This window comes from Perognathus longimembris, chromosome 3 (genome assembly GCF_023159225.1).
Source record: "Perognathus longimembris pacificus isolate PPM17 chromosome 3, ASM2315922v1, whole genome shotgun sequence".
In the NCBI taxonomy this organism is placed as follows: Eukaryota; Metazoa; Chordata; class Mammalia; order Rodentia; family Heteromyidae; genus Perognathus; species Perognathus longimembris.
Genome location: NC_063163.1, coordinates 92,355,077 through 92,375,191, shown reverse-complemented (window position 1 = coordinate 92,375,191; position 20,115 = coordinate 92,355,077). Strand labels below are relative to the sequence as shown.

Below are 20,115 nucleotides of genomic sequence, written 5' to 3'. Positions count from 1 at the left end.
AGCAAGTCAGCGAATATTTGTGATCTCAGTGGTCTGGGCCTGATAACCCTCTGTCCCCTCACTTCTATGGTCTTCCTACTGGGTCTCCTGAGTCTCACATCACAGTGGATTTGTATTCTTTCTTGGCCAACCATCTTCCCCCTAACTCTCAAGTCCCAGGCATCTGTGTTAGAGGCCAAGTGCTCTGCTTTGGTCCCGCTTCTATTGCCTCAGGAGGATGTTGGGGATGAGACTTGGTCTTCCCCAAAGGCTGTTCCATGAGGTAGCTCATGGGTATGACTTCTACCCAGTGGAACCAATGACTCTCATTTCAGCTATTTCCTCAGGCCCGGAGGCCTGTTGGATAAGGATGGCATCCTGGGAGAAGTCTGTGATGTATTCTGGGATATTCTAATAGTTTAGAATTACACTTAAACAGAAAAATATTTTTTTTTTTTGTTAACTCAGGGATTGGGCACTGTACCTGAGCACTTCAGCTTAAGGTTAGCACTCTACCTCTTTGAGTCACTACTTCTAGTTTTCTGGTGGTTAACTGGAGATAAGAGTCTCATGGACTTTCCTGCCCAGGCTGGCTTTGAATCTCGATCCTCAGATTTCAGCCTTTTGAGTAGCTAGAATTATAAGTGTGGTGTCTGGCTAACAGATCTGTGGGTTGTTTTTTTTTAATGGATTCATTCATGTTTCTGTAACAGGAGGCAGATAAGTATATGGTTCCCGGATGTGAGGTAAAGTGGATATTTCATTCATCCATAGGGAGTGTGCAGGCTCCCAGCAGTGGCCTCCTGCTCTAATACCGGTGAGGAATGATGTGTTTCTCTCAATAGGAGAAGTGGGCTTCCTAAATCCAGGCCTCTTGCCCAATTTGCTAACAGGCCAAGTAGCATGGGTGGCCTCCAAGAGCCTCTACCTCTGAGAAGAAACAGAATGTGACATTTTCCTGTTACTAGAATTCCTGGGGGCAGAGGGGCCTGTCAGGAATTGATTTCCCTTCTAACAGAGACTGAATGTGAGCATGTATGCATGGCACAGATGCTGGCATTGGAGCTGAGGTTCAAAAGATGGAAGGGAATGGCTGGGGGCTGAGTTGAGTCTTCTGGGGCCTGATCTCCATAGTGATGTTACTAGCAATTGCCATCAACTGAGGGCCTATGATGTGTATGCTCACCATCCAACTTCCTTTTTTCTTTTTTTTGGTGCTGGTACTGAGGACTGGGTGTGGTCTCAGCTCTTTCACTCAAGGCTAGCTAGCATCATACTACTTGAGCCACAGCTCCACTTCTGAATTTTTAGTGGTTAGTCCTGTGAACTTTCCTGCCAGGGCTGGCTTTGATCCATGATCTTCAGATCTCAGCCTCCTGCATAGCTATGATTACAGGTATGAGCCACTAGTGTCTAGCTACCATCCAACTTCCAAATCTACAGTCTCTGAGGGAAGAGATTGATGCTATTCTTTTGATGAAAAACAACACTTAAAAATTGGTTACCTTAACATCCACAGCTTTGCTAGTGCAGAAACTTTCTTGGCTCACTACCCAAATAGAGCCTCTTTATAAATGGATCCCACATTATTTTCCCAGCACCCAGTGTGTGTTAGGTGTTGCTAATTGGTTGAGTCAGGGTTGCCCATTTCATGAAAAGACCACTCATATTTAATAAGTGCAAATTGGCTCTACTGGCTTGCAAGGGGTCCAGGATTAGATTAACTTCAGGCAAGGCTGGATCTAGGGGACAATAATGTCATAAGGAATCTGTCCCTTAGCTCCCTGTGTAGGTTTCATTCTCAGATGGGTAACCACTTTGTGGTGACAAGATGGCTGCCAATCATACAAGTTTACCACCTTACAATTCAGTGGTTTAAAAAAATACCTTCTTTCATTTCAAGGAATGGCTCTATTTGCATAAAATTAGCTTGGCTTAGATCACATAATTCTTATTCAACTACCCTGGTAATGGGTCTGTGATGCTCTGCTAAGTCAACAGTATTGTGTTCATTTCTAGAAGAAGTCGTTAGTGTATGGATAGGTAATGAAGGGTTGAAACTGATATGCATTTACTGAAAGAGATAGAGATGGATACAAGGCAGATGAAAGCAAGAGATATTCATAGCAGTGAGCTTCTTGAGACAGAGGGCCCTCTATCGAATAATGAAAGGGGCCAATTCATTCATTTATGATGAGAGATATGATTGGTTAATAACTCAACTAGTTGTCCACCAAGGGCAACACCCTTTTGTTGGTGAGTCCAGCTAAGGGCAGGTTGATTCAGAAGGATCATACTATTTGTGGGCAGGTTAAGTTCCATTGTGAGGGTAGAGAAAAATCTCAAACACCAATGATGTGAAGAGGACATTTATTCATCCTGTAAATGAAGTCCGGAGGGAAACAGTTTAGGTCTGGCATACTGGTTCCACACTTAACAGGAACTTCAGCTTCTTCTGATGTGTTCTCCATCACAGTCCAACGGGCGCATGCTCCAGTCATAATCATCAGGCTCAAAGAAGCAGGACTCTTTGAGAGGCGAATTCTGGAAGCTGCTCATTCTTTCTTTGGCTACAATTTAGACAGTGGGTGTGCTGGTTAATTTTGAGTGTCAACTGGGCTGGATTTAAAGAGTACCACAAAACCTGGCAAAACAATATCTGTATTTGTTATTTTTTTGTGTGTGTCTTGAGGTATGAACTCAGGGCCTGGGTGCTGTCCCTGAGCTTCTTTTGCTCAAGCTAGCGTTCTACCACTTGAGCCACAGTACTACTTCTGTTTTTTTCTGAGTAGTTTATTGGAGAGAAGTCTTAGACTTCCCTGCCCAGGCTGGCTTTGAACTGTGATTTTTAGATCTCAGCCTCCTGAGTAGCTAGATTATGGCATGAGCCACCAGCACCTTGCCATAAACTTGTGTCTGAGAATGTGTACAGATTAGTTTGCCAGTCTGAATGGATTAGATAGGGATGACCCATCTTCAATCACTTGGGGCCTAGGTAGAACAAAGAGGAACAGCGATTCGGTCCATCTGGCATAACTTCTCTTCTTCTTGGTCCCTTAAACATGACAACTCCAGGTACTCCAGCATTTGGAGAACTTGCTTCTCCCAAATTCTCCATTTTCTGCTTCTGATTTTCTGGAAACCCTAAAACTAGTTAGACCAATCTTCCAAGGAGGCTGGGAAAAGTGGGGTTTATTTGAGGAAGAATAGATATAGATAATAGGTGTTTGTCAGAATTCAGAGCCCTGGTGGTTAGCTCTTTCTTTGCTGTAGGGAGTGGCCTAGTGGAAGGTTGAGGACCAATCTGGCCTTTATAGAAAAGGCCAGAGGTGGGGCTGGGAATATGGCCTAGTGGCAAGAGTGCTTGCCTCCTACACATGAAGCTCTCGGTTCGATTCCCTAGCACCACATATGCGGAAAACGGCCAGAAGGGGCGCTGTGGCTCAGGTGGCAGGGTGCTAGCCTTGAGCAAAAAGAAGCCAGGGACAGTGCTCAGGCCCTGAGTCCAAGGCCCAGGACTGGCAAAAAAAAAAAGGCCAGAGGTAGCACTGTGGCTCAAGTGGTAGAGTGCTAGCCTTGAGCATAAAGAAGCCAGGGACAGTGCTCAAGCCCTGTAATCCCAAGCCCCAGGACTGGCAAAAAGCAAAGCAAACAAACATACATACATTTTTCTTATACATTACATATATAAAATTTCTCAAGGACTTTTGACCCCAAATTTTCATTCCTGAGATATTTTAAGGTTGAGGTTCTCCAGGTTTTCTGGAGGCTCCCAAATATCAACATTCTATTTTATGATTCTCTGAAGAGATCTCAGTAATGCTCCAAATTCAAATAATGTAATTTGGCAATTTGCAAGATCAATTTCCAAGTGCCAGTTTGGACTCACATAGGCATTCACACAACCTATACAAAAAGGCCCTCGGTCTTGTTTTCTGCTTTGAGTTTCTAGGTCTGAGCTGGTTCTTGTTTGAATTATCTAATGGGATCCAAATGAGCAGCCCTGCCGTATGGTTGGCACTTGAATCTGTATGAAAAGGGGAGTGGAGATTGTTAGTAGCTGTTTCATCACAATAGACTATTTCCCCCACGAACACAGATCAAGTTAATGATCCCTTTAATTCCATCACTGGGAACAATCAATTCTAGATGCTCCTTCCTGAAGCTGTGACGACTACCTTTTAACTATCAATTTGTGGAATTGATCTGATTACAAGCAACAGAAATCCACTGTGGTTGACAAAACTTGTAAGAACATACAGTAGACTACGATTAAAGGAAAAAACAAAAAACAAAAACGAATCCAGCCTCCAGAACAGGAATCTAGGTTCTTTTGAGACACTGCTATCAGAATTAACTATGACACTTTGTCATGTCTCCTTAAGATTCAAAGTCCTGGTGTGTGTGAGATTTTGATAGGACAAACTTGAATTGCTCAAATCTTAGCCAGAATGTCTGAGGCTACAACACCCCAACCTATAGATCCACTAAAACCACTCAGAAGAGTGGCTTTCAAAGGTAGACTGGGAAAGGGAAGTGATGTGGGCAGGCCAAAGCAATGACTATCCATCACACCATTTAAGTGCTGGGAGCACACTGTAATGCAGCAGTGGCCAAGAACTTGGGGGTGAAAATGGCTTTATTGTCACAACCTTTAGGGAAGATGCTAGTGAGGGTTGCATTATGTGCTAAAAGTTACGGCAGGGCAATGTGCACATGCAATAGATGTAGAACTGAAAAGCTCATTATTGAACTTCAGTATAGGGACATCATAATAACTAGGATTAAAAACAAAAGTGACTTCTCATTGCCTAATGTGGCTACTCGAGAACTGAAATCATCTTTGACAGTGAAATCATGAAGTTTTGATAACCCGAATACTGGAATTTCAAAGACATAAGCTTAAAAAATTAAGGAACAATTTCTGAGTTGAGTTCTTCAAAGTGTTGCAATCTGTCACCTTGAATAATAAACATCTCTAAGTCATTAGCATAAAGTTTTTTTTTTTTTAAATGATTGGTAGTGGTACTGGGGTCTGCATTTGCCAAATTATTTTACCACTCGAGCCACACTTCTATCCCTTTTTTTTTTTTTTCCTTTTGGTAGGACAGTCTCTGAACTCTAAACTCCAGGTGTTTACTAAGCAGGTGCTCTCCCACATAGCCACATCAAGCCTTGAAGGAGGGTTATTGATCATTTGATAAAAATGGGCTCAGGGCTAAGCATTGCATACACTTTTAAAAGTTCTTTCAATGTGTGCTGGTCCTAGGGCTTGAATTCAGGGCCTGGATGCTGCCACTGAGCCTCTTTTGCTCCAGGCTTGAGTCACAGCCACAGTGCTACTTCCAGCATTTTTTTTGCCAGTCGTAGGGCTGGAATTCACTTCCAGTCTTTTTCTGAGTAGTTTATTGTAGACGAGTCTGAGACTTTTTTTTTTTGCCCTGGCTGGCTTTAAACTGTGATTCCCTAGTTCACAGTCTCCTGAGTATCTGGGATTATAGGCGTGAGCCACCAGTGCCTGGCAAAATTCTTTATTTTTAAATAAAGTTTAAAAGTATTGTGTAAATTACTCAAATACAGAAGTGTATAAAGTTGACTTTTGTGTAACCTATTGTTCAAAGCCACTGATTTTTCTATGCATTTGCAAACAAACCCACATATCTGGAGTTCATACTATATATTGTCTATCAATAGTTTTACTTAATATATCATGGCCAGTCTTTCATGTTTAATCACAATGTATCATATGCATTTAAGCAGATAAGTAGATTTCCTTGTCTGAACTGTTGTGTTTTTTTTGCCAGTCCTGGGCCTTGGACTCAGGGCCTGAGCACTGTCCCTGGCTTCTTTTTGCTCAAGGCTAGCACTCTGCCACTTGAGCCACAGCGCCACTTCTGGCCATTTTCTATATATGTGGTGCTGGAGAATTGAACCCAGGGCTTCATGTATGAGTCAAGCACTCTTGCCACTAGGCTATATTCCCAGCCCTGAACTGTTGTCTTTCTCAACTAGTTCTTTACTGAATTTTCTATCATGTATCATGTACTTATGCTTCTGTAGTACTTTATTCTCTCCATTCTTGTTTTCTCTAGAAAATAAATTTCAGTGTGGCCATTACCTCATTTTTAATATTTAGATCTGTCTTATTTTTGCCAGTCCTGGGGCTTGAACTCAGGGCCTGAGCACTGTCCCTGGCTTCTTTTTGCTCAAGGCTAGCACTCTGCCACTTGAGCCACAGTGCCACTTCTGGCTTTTTCATATATGTGGTGCTGAGGCATCGAACCCAGGGCTTCATGTATACGAGGGAAGCACTCTACCGCTAGGCCACATTCCCAACCCAGACCTATCTTATTTTTGAAATTGGTAAATACAGACTCAGTTTCAAGTAATAGAAACCCGACTCAAAGTAGCTTAAGCAAAAAAGGGTATTTATTGGTTCACATAACTGAAAGTCCAGGGGATATACTAGCTTCAGGCACAGCTGGATCCAGCGGCATAAATGTCACCAGGACTCAAGTCTCTCCATCTTTTGGCTTTGTTACCCTCTGCACTGGCTTTATTTTCTGATTGGCTCATTCAACATACTGACAAACTGGTGTGAGTTTTTCATCCGACAAAGCTACAGCATTCTCAGTAAAGAGTTCCTCTCCCACAATTCAGCAAACTTCCTAGGGTTGAGTATCACGGAACAAAGTTGAATCAACATGGGAAGAAACAGTTCCGAGAAACATCAAGGAGTTGTCACGAAGAGATGGAATGGATGCTGGGCAAAAACAAAAAACAAAAAACGAATGTCCAGGGTAAGCCCAGATACTGAAGATTATCTAATCTCTGATATGATCATGAAGTTTAGTGGTAACAGCTAGCATTATTTCTTCATTAGTAATGGAATTATTCTAAAAAACAACTTTGAGGGTTGTTTTGTCCTGACCTCAGGAAGCCTATCTAAAGTCCATTGGGAAGAAACACTCATGATGAAGAGCACACTTGATGTCACACCAGTGTCTCAGCACAAGCAAACTCAACTGAGTCTAAGAGTATCTGAGTGTTGTGAAATGGACAGCCTCATACTGGCAAATAGTTCTGTGAGGCTGTGTCAGTTCTAAATGGAGTTCAGTGCAAACTTTCACGTTCTCCTGTTAGTCTTCTGCCAAGCTTAACTGGTGAGTCCAGGTGAATCAATCACTTTTTACTTACTGCAGAAGAAATGGACTGTTTTCAATCTGCTGTACACCTCCTTTCCAATTTGGTAGCTGTCCCAGGTGCTGAAAACGATAAAGCATGGACTTACTTTCCACTTAACAAAAATAAGCTGCTTGTCAATAAGTGCACAGTAAAGTCCTCACTGTTGTGAACATTTAAGTTCTAGTGAGTGAGGTGTGAGTTACTTCTGTTAAGAAATCCTTGGTGGAATTGGGCACAAGGTAGGCTGAAATGGGTTGTAGTCTTCTCAAGGCCAGTTGGATTGCAGCAGCATGTCAAAAAAAGGCAGGATAAGAGCTGATTCAGGTAAATAGACAAGCAGGATAATTTCAGCAGGGTAGGGCCAGCCATACCAATAGCCAAGATAAAATCTGACAAAAGTTAGATTAATAATAATGAAGCCCTATAAATTAATGTTCATTTGGGTACTCCAGAGTAAATAAACACACTCTGGATTTAATTTTCTGATTGTAAAGGACTAGGGACAGCAGCTTGTATTTTCCTGCTTATCTGCCCAAGAACTGTCAGCTCAAGAAGGCCATGTTCTCAATCCAGACTACAGGTTCTGTTTAGGAGTTTATGCTACATCTGGGAGCAACAGGGTCGGTAGGGCCAGGTTTGTCAAAATTGGCTCTACTTTCTTTGGTAATCAAGTCTTCATCTTCTGTAACTCAGCCTATCTTCAAGAACCATTTTACAAGCAAGTCAAGGCCTCAGACTGGTTGGGTGGCACTGTTGAAAGCTTTCGGTGAGATCTGAGGCAAGCCCCTAGGTCTTTGGCCTTAAGGTTTAGACTTTTTTGTTTATCCAGTCACCAATTCTTATGTAGAGCTTACATTAGACTCTTGAGATGATCTTCCTCTTCTTAAGTTCCTCATTTTGACCACTGCATATGGTGGGATCAGAGGGAATGACTGGCAGTGTAGAACAGTATCTTCCTGTAAGAACAGGAAAAGGCAGAGGGGGGAAAAAGCTGACAATTTGGAGGCAGTAGAAGAGTGAGCTGATAGCTGATTTCTTCTTTATGAGCAACAGTTGTAGATATAGGCAGAACCGTCATCCATATTTTATTCTACTGAGGGTCAGCAGTCTAGAGGAACCAGCCCTAAGCCTCATTTGATCATCTGTAGAGTAAACCATGCAATCACCATTAGAGGGTAAAAAGACAAGGATATAAACCATTTCCAACATTAACCAGTGCATTCATTAGAGTAAGTGAAGATAGTTGGTCCTTAAATTGACTGTAAAGGAATAAGATTTTCTCAGGACACAAACTGAAGTCTCCTTGTTCACTAAAATATGGTCTGGGAGTTCGGCAACTGAATCCTTTCTACAGACATAAGTTGTCTTAGTGCCTAAGAGTATTTCATAGTAAAAATGAAAGTCAGGCTCTCTAGAAATCAGTGTAGAACAACAGTATTGAGACAGATGTGCTTCCAACACAAGATCCACAAAGGACAGAAGCTCTTGAGACTGATAAAATCTTTAGCTGCCATCTTTGTAGAATTTTTTTCCCCCAAGTCAATATGCAAAAAGGTAGACAATATACTATTTGAGGTGCCAAGCAAATATGCAATGATGGCCTAGTCAAAGGGCCTGGGTCCAACTATTACTGTCACATATAGCTGATGGTACCAGATTTTTTTTTTGAAGGTTATACTTTAAATCACACTTATAAGGTTGTTCAAGGATTTTATCTTCAGGAGTCAGTATTATGTATAGAGATGAGAAGTCCTAATTCTGAATAGGCAGACATGACAGTAATGGAGGAACTGTTTTGTTTCTAAAGGTATTAGCTCATTTAACCTGAAAACAGCAGTTAAACTGAATAGAAACCAGGGAGCGGTGTTAACTATAGTTGAGCCATAAACAGATTTGTATTTTAAAGATGAATAACCACCAGATACTCAGCTCCTCTAGGGAATGTTGGCCAGGATTTGAATTCTGCTTTCATAATTAATGGTTATCCTTTGGAGTACCATAGCCAATGATGAAAGGTCAAATGTGAAAGTTGTTCTAAGATGGTATAATGTGGCATCAGCTTCAATACCAGCTTGTAGGCAATTTGTATATCCGAGGAGGGCTCAAGACTTCAAAGTTACGTATTTCAAGTACCACTAGTAGGTCTGGAGTCTGTGCAAAGGTTTACTGGTTTGCCAGGTAGGGTGCTTACAGATTTCTTTCTGGCTATATCCAATTCCAGGAATCACTCTAAGTCCATCTGGGGTGGAGTGCTAAGGTTACTTGACACCACTTTCAGCCCATATGCCCATTCTCTGGGGAAAGGGCACGCCCATCTTCTTGTACTTTTCTAAGTTCACACACATTTAAGTATTTCTAAAAATGTTCTTTATCAACTCAATATAAACTACATTGAATAGAGGTACATAAAAGATCAGAATGTCATTCCGGTCAAATATGTTGTCTAGGGCAGTGGTTTTCCAACTGTGTCCTGAAGAATTCTACAAGTTGTAAGGAAGTCCCTGTAGGTGTCACCAGGGTGGTGATGGCTGAGGCAGACCCCCACTCCTGCTTCACTACATCATCCAGAGATGCTTCACTTTTACTCTGGGCTTCCACAGAGTTTTCAAAGGGCTTCATGGCCACAAAGCTTTTGGAAAACCAATGATCTAAGAGTAAGTTGTTCACAAAATGCTGAAATACAAAAAATAGGTCACACAAACCAGAAAGAGGGTAAGCAAAGTCTTCTAAGACAAGGTGATTTCTTATTTTTCCCTGATGTAGATCATATATAGACTGGAATTAAAACTTCAAGTCTGCTCTGTATACATTTTGATTGCCTGCAATTGTACTTACCAGGCAACAAAACTATTGGCTTTAAGTTTCTATAGCAGTGAAGCTTTGAAAATAAGCTACAAAACAATTTCTTTGGAAATATTATTCCAGGAAGTCCATGGCTGGATAATTACTCTTAAGCAGTAAGATCTCAATGAGTCACAACTCAAATTCTAAAAACATACCTTCTCACTTCTCCCCCTTATCTTCCCTTTCTAGCCTCCTCACTAACCTGAAATTCAATATCTTTAAAGTTTACATCTCAGTGTTAGGGAGTATATTGCTAAATGTCATGGAACTCATTCAATCTGGAGACAGAATTACCCACCCCACAGCCCAGTTCCAAAATCTTCTACAGTTTACCTTGACAAAAAGCAAAGGTAATGATTAAGATGTACAAAGCAGTTAATGACAAGGTATGAGAAAAGGGGATTTCAAAAACATTGTATTTATTATGTGGTCTCCAGGTCAACCTGTTAATCTGGAAGTATTGGGTATGCTGCTCTAAAGCAATTTACCCTTCCATCAAAAGGAATGCTAAAAAAAAAAAAAGCAGCAATCTGTGTTTATTAAACAGGATGCAATGGGCTAAACAGCTAAATGAAGCTTTCTGGTGCAAGTCCTCTGAGATCCTTTAACACATCACAATGTACTGTAGGTTTGGGGAAGGGATACATATTACAGTGTTTTAGCCACCTTATTGGCTAGAAGAAATTCTCTACATATCTTATATACAGATAGTTTTTAAAAAAAGATGGCTCATTTTGTATAAATATTAGTTTGGGGGTAGAACACTATAACCTCTTGGTGTCTAGAAGCACTAGTAAAAATTAAAGGTATATGAACAGGGATCTCTAATAGGCCATCCTTGAGAAAAACCATAAAAATGGACAAAACATCTATAAGTAGTTGTGTTTCACATAGTCTTGTTATTTAGTGAACACGTGCTGACTGGACTGTACAATCTAACACCATGGGGGTAGTCTGCTTCTATACCTAGAGATGCTGTCATGCAACTCTGGTCTAAATGTAAATGTAAATGATTACATTTACAACACCCTACACAGATTAGGAAGATGAAACTTCTACTTGCCAACCCCTAGCCATTTTAACACTGTGAGTAAAGACAAGGCTTAGTTAATGCCAAGGGCAACACTGGACTGGGAGTCAAAAGGCCTGGCATCACCATGTTGGAACCTTGTACAACTGTGTAATATCTTAAAATTTCTCTTCTCTCATTTAAAAAAAGGATTAGGCTACTCTGTTTCTTATTGAGATAAATGTAAGTAAAAGTGCTTTGAAACTGTAAAGTGCTAAATAAACAAGAGGAGATTACCATATAGGTTCTATCTTGATGTATCAAGTAGCCTTTTCTGGAATCTGACTGAAGCCTTGTGAAATGCTGTTAGGTTAAGGGATTCCTTGGTAGAATTTCTTACATTTGTATGAAACGTTCTGGTTCCTGAGTAATCCCAAAGAAGATGCTAGGAGTTCACTGTGCCTTGGTTTTGATCCCAGTCAGAGTATCTGCTTTATCATTCAGTAGGCTACTACAGATTTGGAGTAGAAAAAGATCAGGATCCAGTCTTGATGGGATCCTAATTATTAGTTCATGAACTTCATTTGAGATTGTGGGGTATGTTCCAATGTTCTCAAAGAGATGTTGCCTTTCTTCAGACTGTACTGATGATGAAAAATCCCCTGGTCCATACTGTGTCTCTGCAGGATTCAACTTAAGAAATGAAACACACGTTTATGGAACAAACTGGGCCTTTGTTCTGATAAAAGTAGCTTTAGCTATCTGGCTTGAGAACTCTTGATTGCATTGTAAGGGGCTGTGCTGAATCTGGGTAGTAAGAACAGGAGTAGAGATAAAGGCCACATCATGATGGCTGAATGCCTTTTGGGTCACAGTGGTCCACTGGAATGGTGTCTTCTTCTTCAGTAGTAAGGTGGTAGGAATCATCCTGGGCTAAAATCCAAACACCAGGTCTGTAGGCTGATGGAATAGCAGAAGGCAGGTCATCAGAAGGTCCAAGTGCACATTCAGCAATCAGGAGGTACAGGACTAGATGAGGGAGGGGAAAAAATAGGGACAAAATGCATGGAATTACAAACACAAGATTTTGATAATGAAGTGGGTCTGCTATCAGTACACCAACTGCTTGACATGTACAAATAATGCTTGACAAGCCTGACTTAGAAGGGTTGATGGGTGATAAATTGTGCTAAGCAAAAAAGAAAAAAACACAAAAAAAACCTGACTAATAATTACTGGTAATACAAAGAGTTCCCTGGCAAAGATAATCTCCTGGCTCCTGAGAGCAAACTGTAAAAGGGATGCATCCACAAGAACACCCTAATATACTGTGATAATAATTTGATTCTATTCAAGCTGCCAAGCATTAGTTTGTGGGAATATATTTTTGTGCCACTGATGGCAGAAGAAGCGAGACTTTATGTTTATATATCAGTAAGAAATCAAAGGGAACACTGCCTTCTTTGTAGTCTCAAATTGTATTATGACCTTGATCTTTTAAAAGCTGCTGTTTTACTTTAATAAGATTCTATGTAAAGTAGGAGGAAGACCTAGATCCTTGACCTTTTGTATTTAGTGCCCCATTTAACTTATCAATTCTTCATGTCTGAGGGGACCCCCTAGATTTATTTACTTATATATTTAGCTATTCATTTATGTTGGAGACAGGTTTTCACTAAACAGCTTAAGCTGGCCTTGACTCTGATGGCCTCCTGGCTCAGACTTCTTCATGGTGGAGTTAAATGTTTGAGGCACCACACCTGTCTCTAGATCTTTTTAAATTTAGAATTACATAGTAGTGCTCTCTGCTTCCTGTTTGCCATGACATAAACTGCTCAGCTACACCATGATAACTAAACTTTCTGAAATCATCCACTGGGCTGCAATTTCCCACTGATGATGCAAATAAGATGTATATATTTCATACTTCACCAGAGACTACTTTTTGAAACACTCAACAATTAAGGAACTACTTGTCAGGGACCCACATACCTTCCTTTAACAAATCATACAAAGATGCTCCCATAAGGAAAAGGGTAAGATGGTTGTGAGAAGGTGAGAACCTATGATCTTCCTACATTTGAGCTTATTAATAAAGCTCTTTTCTTTGTCCACCAAGTAAAAAAGTAAAACATGAAATAATATTAAGAAACATAGTCCAGTTAGTGATTCCTTTTAACCAAGAGTAATTTTAGTTATTATGCAGTGATTACACACACTAAGTGCTGATTCAGAAGTGGCCCGCTCTCTAAACTTCTCCTTTCTAACAAACACTTTATCAGAAGTGATGGAATGTATGGACAAAGGTGGATAAAACCAACGCTATTCCTTTCTAAGAATTTGCTGTCTACAGAGAGAACAGGAGCATGCAAATAACTGTTTTACAAGATTTTTGCATACAAAGATAGACAAGAGATTACGAAGATGTAACAGAAGTTATAAAGATATTCTGGCTAAAGAGATTCATGGGGAGGACAGCATGTAGGTTGAATACTGAGGAAAATGGCAGAGTTGTGAGAAGTGGTGAATCAGAAAAAAAGGCATTTCAGGGTAGAGAAAGAGCGTATGAACATAAGTGCAGAAATAGTGAATAAGGCATTTTGGACAAAGTCAAGTACCGTAATTCACTTTGGATGGTGTGGTCAGTTTGCATGAGTCTGGACAGAAATGCAGGTTTTCTAATTTCCAGTAACAGCGCTGGTGGCAGTGCATGCTCAGTTGTTAATTTCCTCACAGCAAGGTCCTCAATTCCAAAATCCAAAAGTGAAAAATAACTACCTCCAGAGTTCCTGCCCCAACTTGACAAACTCTTGTGGGTCACAGGTCCAGTTCTTGAGAATCTGGAGTCCATGGCTGCTGATAAACTGAACGATATCTGCTCCAACATCTGCAGAACACCGAAGCAAAATCGCCTCAAGTTCCAATCTTGGACATCTCCTGTCTTGTCACAGACCTTCAAGCTTTGGAGTTCCAGTTGTTTTTTTCCTCCTTTCTCCAGAGGAAGGTTGCTTATCACCACAGTCTTAATATTCTTTTTGAGGTACATCCAGACTTAATTATAAAAGAGCTACAGGGCAATATGTTTCTCCAAAAGTCATTTCTCTGGAAGTGAAATCATATCTCTGCCTGATTCTTTTCGGACATTTGAATGAAATAGCTGAATTAGCAAACATCTAATCATAAAAAATGCACTCAAATGTGTTTAAGAAATGTTCACTTGCTTAGAGCTGTACCACTTGGTAAGCACCACTCCACAAAATGAAAATGTTTGAAATTCAACTGTTCAAACATTTTTAGTGTTTGCTGGAAAATGACCTGGACTTTGATAAAAAGCAGCTGACAAGTAACAAAGAAACAAAACATAGCAGTTTGCCATCTCAGTAACACACCAGCAAGCAATAAGAATACAAGGCAGGCCAGAAACAAGCTGTGAATCACTTCCATATCTGAAATTGAAGTTCAGCAGTTCTAGCAAAACTTTTCAGAGCAAGTTAACTTCCAATTAGCAAAGAAAAAAAACTCCCAAAGCATCTTTCAAGTTTTCCATTCCTGGTTCAGTCAGTTCCAGTGAGCCCCCTCACTTAAAATCCACATGCACCATTAATTAGCTGGGCTTGACAGCACCATTTTAATAAGCCTGTTCACTACCAACCACGCAAACTAGGGATACAAAACAGGAGCAAATGATAGATGGCAACCATGGTCAATGGAAAATGGTCAAGGAAAAAGACAGGACTGTAGTCAGGCACCAGTATAAGCAGCAGAAAACAAAACGATTTCTAGGCCAAAGATTAAATACGCTTCTTCATACTGCAGAACACACCCACTTTGAATAGTAGCTGCTTTATATTGGGTGCTACTGTACCTTACGCCTCAGCCATGCTTCAGGCACCCCTTGGTGACACGACTCAGAAGCCCAGCAGGGTTGGGGCAAATGTTACCCCATACTCATTATGCACAGAAACAGCTCACATATCCCAGGGACTCAAAACAGGAGGAGGGGAGGGAGAAGGTATTTCAAATTGGTTGTGAAGGGTCCCAAATGACATCTAGTCCTGTTTCCTCACTGTGGCACAGAGGAAGTGTTGTGAACTCTTCTGGGTCACAGCCCCCTTTGAAAACTTGCTAGCGATGGATCATCATTCCTTAGAATGCAAGGTCTCAAAGACTGCTGCGTCTATGCACGGAGTCTCAAGATCTGCAACTCCAAGGTTTCCCAGGTATCAAATTCAGGGAATGGGCAATTGCTAAGTTTTCTTACAACTCAAGCATTAACACACACACACACACACTCTCTACAAACAATAATCGTCCTTGACACATAATACCGACGCTTTATAGTTTAAAAAGCGCTTTCAATCCCACACACACTGATAGGCAGAGGAGGAAACTGAGGCGCAGACAAAATTACTGAGCGACTTGCCTAAAGTAAGTCACTCGGCCAGCTGATGGCTGGGCCCGGAAGCAAACCCAGCTCTTCCGACTCCAGAGCTCGAATCCCCACCCCGGAGCTGCCGACAGAGCTCCCGCCTCTCACTAAGGTGGCATAAGGAGAAAAAGGCAAAGTAGGAAGCCCACCACCAACCATCCTCCAGCTCCTTCCTGTCCCCCCAACTGGGTCCTTGCAGGCCCCGAAGGGTGACGCCAGGCCTCCAGGCCCGACCCGGCCACCCCCGCCTCCCCAGTCGCGCCAAAACCCGCCGCTGCCGCCGCCGCCGCCTCCCCGGGAGCGGGGCGGAGCAACTGCCCGCCGCCACCGACCACCCGGACGACTCCTCGTCGAATCGCAAAAGCATAGGCCGCCGCCCGAGTTCTGCGGACGAGAAGAAAGACGCGGCGCGAGCGCCAACGGCCACCGGGCGCACGCCGCGGCGGCCGGGCCTGCGCCCCAAGAGCTGGATGCCAGAGCAGGAGAAAGAGCCGCCAACCGATCGCTCGATCGACCGCGCGCCCACTCCTTCGCCCTACCAGACCGGGGAGGGGGGGAGGGCGCGCCAGGGCTTCTTCGAGTTAGGGGCCTGACTCCCCGGCGACGAGACAAGATGGCTCCTCCGGTCCGCGCTGCAGCTACCGTCCCGGCTGCGTCGCTCGGCCCGCCCCCGGTACTGTTTCTTTAAATGGCGGAGAGGGGTCAGGAAAGCAGGAAGAGAGGCGCGCGCGCTGTCACGTGACAGGGGCGGGTCCGGCCAACCAAGATCCGGTCACGTGGGCACACACTGCCTGCCAATTAATAGGCGGGGTAGCTGGGCGGAGGCGGGAGGAGTCTCGGACGTTGTGATTGGCTGGATGCGCCGCGGAGGCCTCGGGGGTTTGGGGCGTCGGGGAGTGAGTGAGGTGGCCGGGGCTGTGTGCACTTAGCGGAGACAAAGCAGTGAGTGAGGTGGCGGTAGCGGCAGACTCCGAGAAGAGAGGAAAAAAAAGCAAAATTTCGAGGTGCTGAGTCCTTCTTCCAATTCATCCAAGCGCAGTGCGCGGGCGGCGGCAGCGGAGGCGTTGACGGTAGCGGCGGCGGCGGCGGCAGCGGCAGAGGCGGCGGCGGCAGCACATGGTTCCAAGAGCGCGCTGCGGTTGTTGAGTTCCAATTCCGCGGGGAGGGACAAAGGCAGCTGCGAGCGCCGGGAAACGCCCGTTCGCGTGGTCCCTGCACCTGGGTCCTCAATCCGGGCCCCGAAAAGCCGGGACTAACTTCTCTCCGCGAGGAGGCGGCCGCGGGACTGAGGCCCCGGGAAGTGGGGGAGGGGCGCGGCCCCCGCCTGAGGGGTTTGGGGCGGGACCGTCGGGAAGGCGGTTGCATCCGGGTCTTTGTGAGGTAATTTGACCCCCACGGCTCTGCGGTGGCGATCCGGGCGCCGACGCCAGCTGGATCGGCCAGTTGCCACGCTTCAGTTGGGAAGCCAAGAGAAACCGGAACTGGCGCCATATGTGCTCTAGCGACCTCGTGGTCTTCTGTCTGGAGCCTGTTGAAGGATCTTGACGTCACCGGCGGCCAAGACATGAGTGAATGTTCAATTTTATGACAGAATTGGGTAAATAATTCAGGGTTGGTAAGTTTTCCTAATCAAGGAATTTAGGACAAGAGCAACAATAATAAATCAACACATTACAAATTAAAAGAAAAAAGACTTGAAGAATGTCAAGATGAAGCAGTAATAAACCACCAACTCCAAGACCCCGTCGTCGACTCCAGAACCTTCTACAGGGACTTGTTTAGGACACGGGTTTATGACGTAATTCTTTCCAAAATATTCCATCATAATTGTTGAGAAGATTAGGAAATTACTTAGAAGGAGGACACGGTTGTAGGTAACTTGTCTCAGCTGATATTAAGCGCACAGACCTAACCTTTACTGGACTGAATCCTGGAAACTTTGTTGAGTTTCATGTCTTTTTGAGTAGTGGGTAGAAGATTTGGAGACCCTTGCCAAGTCATGGCGTTCACAAATTACAGCAGTCTGAATAGAGCTCAACTAACTTTTGAGTATCTGCACACAAATTCGTAAGTATCTTATAGGGGCCATTCAGGTTAATATGGAAATCCTTTCAGCACAGGAAAAAACGTTTTTCTTTTTTGCGTTTGCACTCTGGGATGTATCACTGGAGTGTTAACATTGGATATCTTGAGCTCTGTACTGAAGAACTGAGACCAGTGAAATATTGCTAATCCAGAAGAATCTGATGTTCATTTACTGGATCAAAAATTCTAAGTACACAGGCAGGTGGTTTTCCCAGGGCAAGGCGGGTCCATTGCACTTGGGGCTCGCTGACCTCTGCGATTTCTCCTCATAGGAGAAATGTGACTGCGTAATTTTTGATAGGGACTATGCGTGCTCTCCCCTAAAACAACAACAAAAAGAATTCTAAGTACAGATTTTGTGTGAAGTCAGTTTTACTGAGTTGTTTCAGGTGTTTAGTAGAAAGTCTGCAAGTACTGCTCTTTGGATCGTCGAAAGTTAGACTATTTTAGCACCAACAGTTCTTCCTCTAGTGACAACAGTTTATAGACAGTAAAGTTGATAAGTATTTCTAACCAAAAAGAATACATTTAGACCATTTTAGGACAAGAAAACTTTTTTTTCAGCAGTTGGCTTTATCTTCCTGGCCCATAAGTCCCTACATTCCAGTATGGTTTGTACTATGGAAACCCTTTATAGATAGTCGAATCACAGAGTCATGCTGTACAGTTCATGCTTCTTGAGTTCATCAAGACATCATTTCAGTTTGGTCTGGGATATTTTACGGCTAATCCTTAAACCCACTATCTTTAGGTTGTCCAGTGGGGTCAAAAGTTTTCTGTTTTAATACATTCATCTGTTATTTTGGAGATTAAGGTAAGTATTCTACAATTATGTTGAAAGATGAGGTGATGGAACACCTAAATGAATGTCCCAGAGTTAGTTGAAGAACCACTTTCAGATTTGAGTGTTCACGTATCCATTAATCATACAGTGAACTTTAGCTTTTGTGGCAGATGCTATTATTTTAATTATGATGAATTTCATGAGGTCCAACTCCCCCCCTCCTTTTCTAGTCAGGGAAATACTTTTTCAGTTTTGAGTAGTTAAGTGATTTGCCACATGCTGAGGGTGGTTTTGTTTAGCTTTGTTTAGAAAGCTTTTTATTGAGCTCAGTTTTAGAGAAGGTACCACAGGTCAATTCCCACATAGATGATGAATCTAGAACCTAGTTAGATGAGATCACTGGTCAAAGGCGGTAGTACAACCATAGGCAAAACCTTCAATATCATTTTTCTATCTTCAAACTGCTGTATATAATGGCCTTCAAATGAAGGCTTCTTAGATGTTTATAGATGATTTTGTTCCATGAATGACTTCCATTTTAGACTTTCAAACAATAGATCAGAGCCAAAATCTCAAAAGACCATAAAATCTCTTTCGGCGTCTTGAGTTCTTATTCCAGCTTGACCATAGGTTTTATGCAGTAAAATAATAGGGTCGACAGTTGATTGCTTCATGCCATTGGAAACCTGTGGATTAGTGATTATTTTTGTTTTTTATTTGAGGAAATAGTCTCAAAGTGATAATGTACCAATGGTTACACCTGCTGAGTGTCAGATTAGAGGTACCTTGAAGTACAAAATTGATTTGGCCTCAGTGCTTAGTGCTTTTAAACAAAAGTGCTGATCCAGTCAGTCTTACTTAGATGGGCCTGCTTTCTTGTCTATAAAGCACTTTTAGACTTTAAAAGACTTTGCTTTTAGCTTTAAAAGATTTTGCGTTTGCTTATCTAATTTGAGGATTATGAGCTATTTCTCCCTGCCCTTTTTTTTTCTTTTGTTATTGCATAGGTTATTAATGGTAAGTGGGCAGTGCCAAGGCAAAGAATCAAATACCAGTTATGTGCTCAAGGTAGTGTTGGGGAACTTTTTTTGTGAGTTTTACCTACCCATATTGAACTGAAATTATTTGCTTGAACATAATGTTGGATATCATTTTGGGAGGTCTGGAATTTCCTATCTAGATCACAACTTTGACCTTTGAAATTGTTTTGCTTTTGAATGTGTCTAGTCTTTTTTTTCCCCAGTCCTTGGCCTTGGACTCAGGGCCTGAGCACTTTCCCTGGCTTCTCTTTGCTCAAGGCTAGCACTCTGCCACTTGAGCCACAGCGCCACTTCTGGCCGTTTTCTGTATATGTGGTGCTGGGGAGTTCATGTATACGAGTCAAGCACTCTTGCCACTATTCTCAGCCCTGTGTCTAGTCTTAAACAGAAGAAAATAGCAGTAGAACAGTTTTTTTCCCCTTCTGTTTGTTTTTGCTTTTTTTTGTTTAAGACAGGCTTAATAGGTAGCACAGGCTGGCCTCAAAGTCCATATTCTACTTCAGTCTCCTCAAGGCTGGAATTTTAGCACATTCCACAGGCTTGGCATCTGGGTTGTTTTGTTAGTAACTAATTTCAAGAGATTTCTTTGTTGTAATAACTTGAATGGACATTTATTCTCAGAGGAAATGAAAAAATTAATTCTCGCCTGCTATTACTTGTAATGTTAATTACAGTAGTGGAAGATGAACTTTCCATGTTAGGTAGCTTAGTGAGACACCTTCAGGGAAGAAAAATTGCTATTAAAGTACCTTGTCAGCTC

General features: G+C 42.4%; 1 protein-coding gene and 1 pseudogene across 2 annotated transcripts in view; both read left to right on the top strand.

The window, feature by feature from the left end:
* Positions 1–406: 406 nt before the first annotated feature.
* Morc2 (MORC family CW-type zinc finger 2) overlaps positions 407–20,115 on the top strand; it is a 57,891-nt gene continuing 38,182 nt past the window's right edge. The window contains exons 1-2 of one of the 2 annotated variants that reach the window (XM_048343308.1): positions 407–437; positions 17,132–17,513. In XM_048343308.1, coding sequence (XP_048199265.1) covers positions 17,446–17,513 — 68 coding nt within the window. In that variant the 5' untranslated portion in view covers positions 407–437; positions 17,132–17,445. Of the gene's footprint in view, positions 438–16,023; positions 17,514–20,115 lie in introns of those variants that run through there. The other variant, XM_048343307.1, reaches the window with a different exon arrangement.
* LOC125349791 lies at positions 17,718–17,853 on the top strand (annotated as a pseudogene).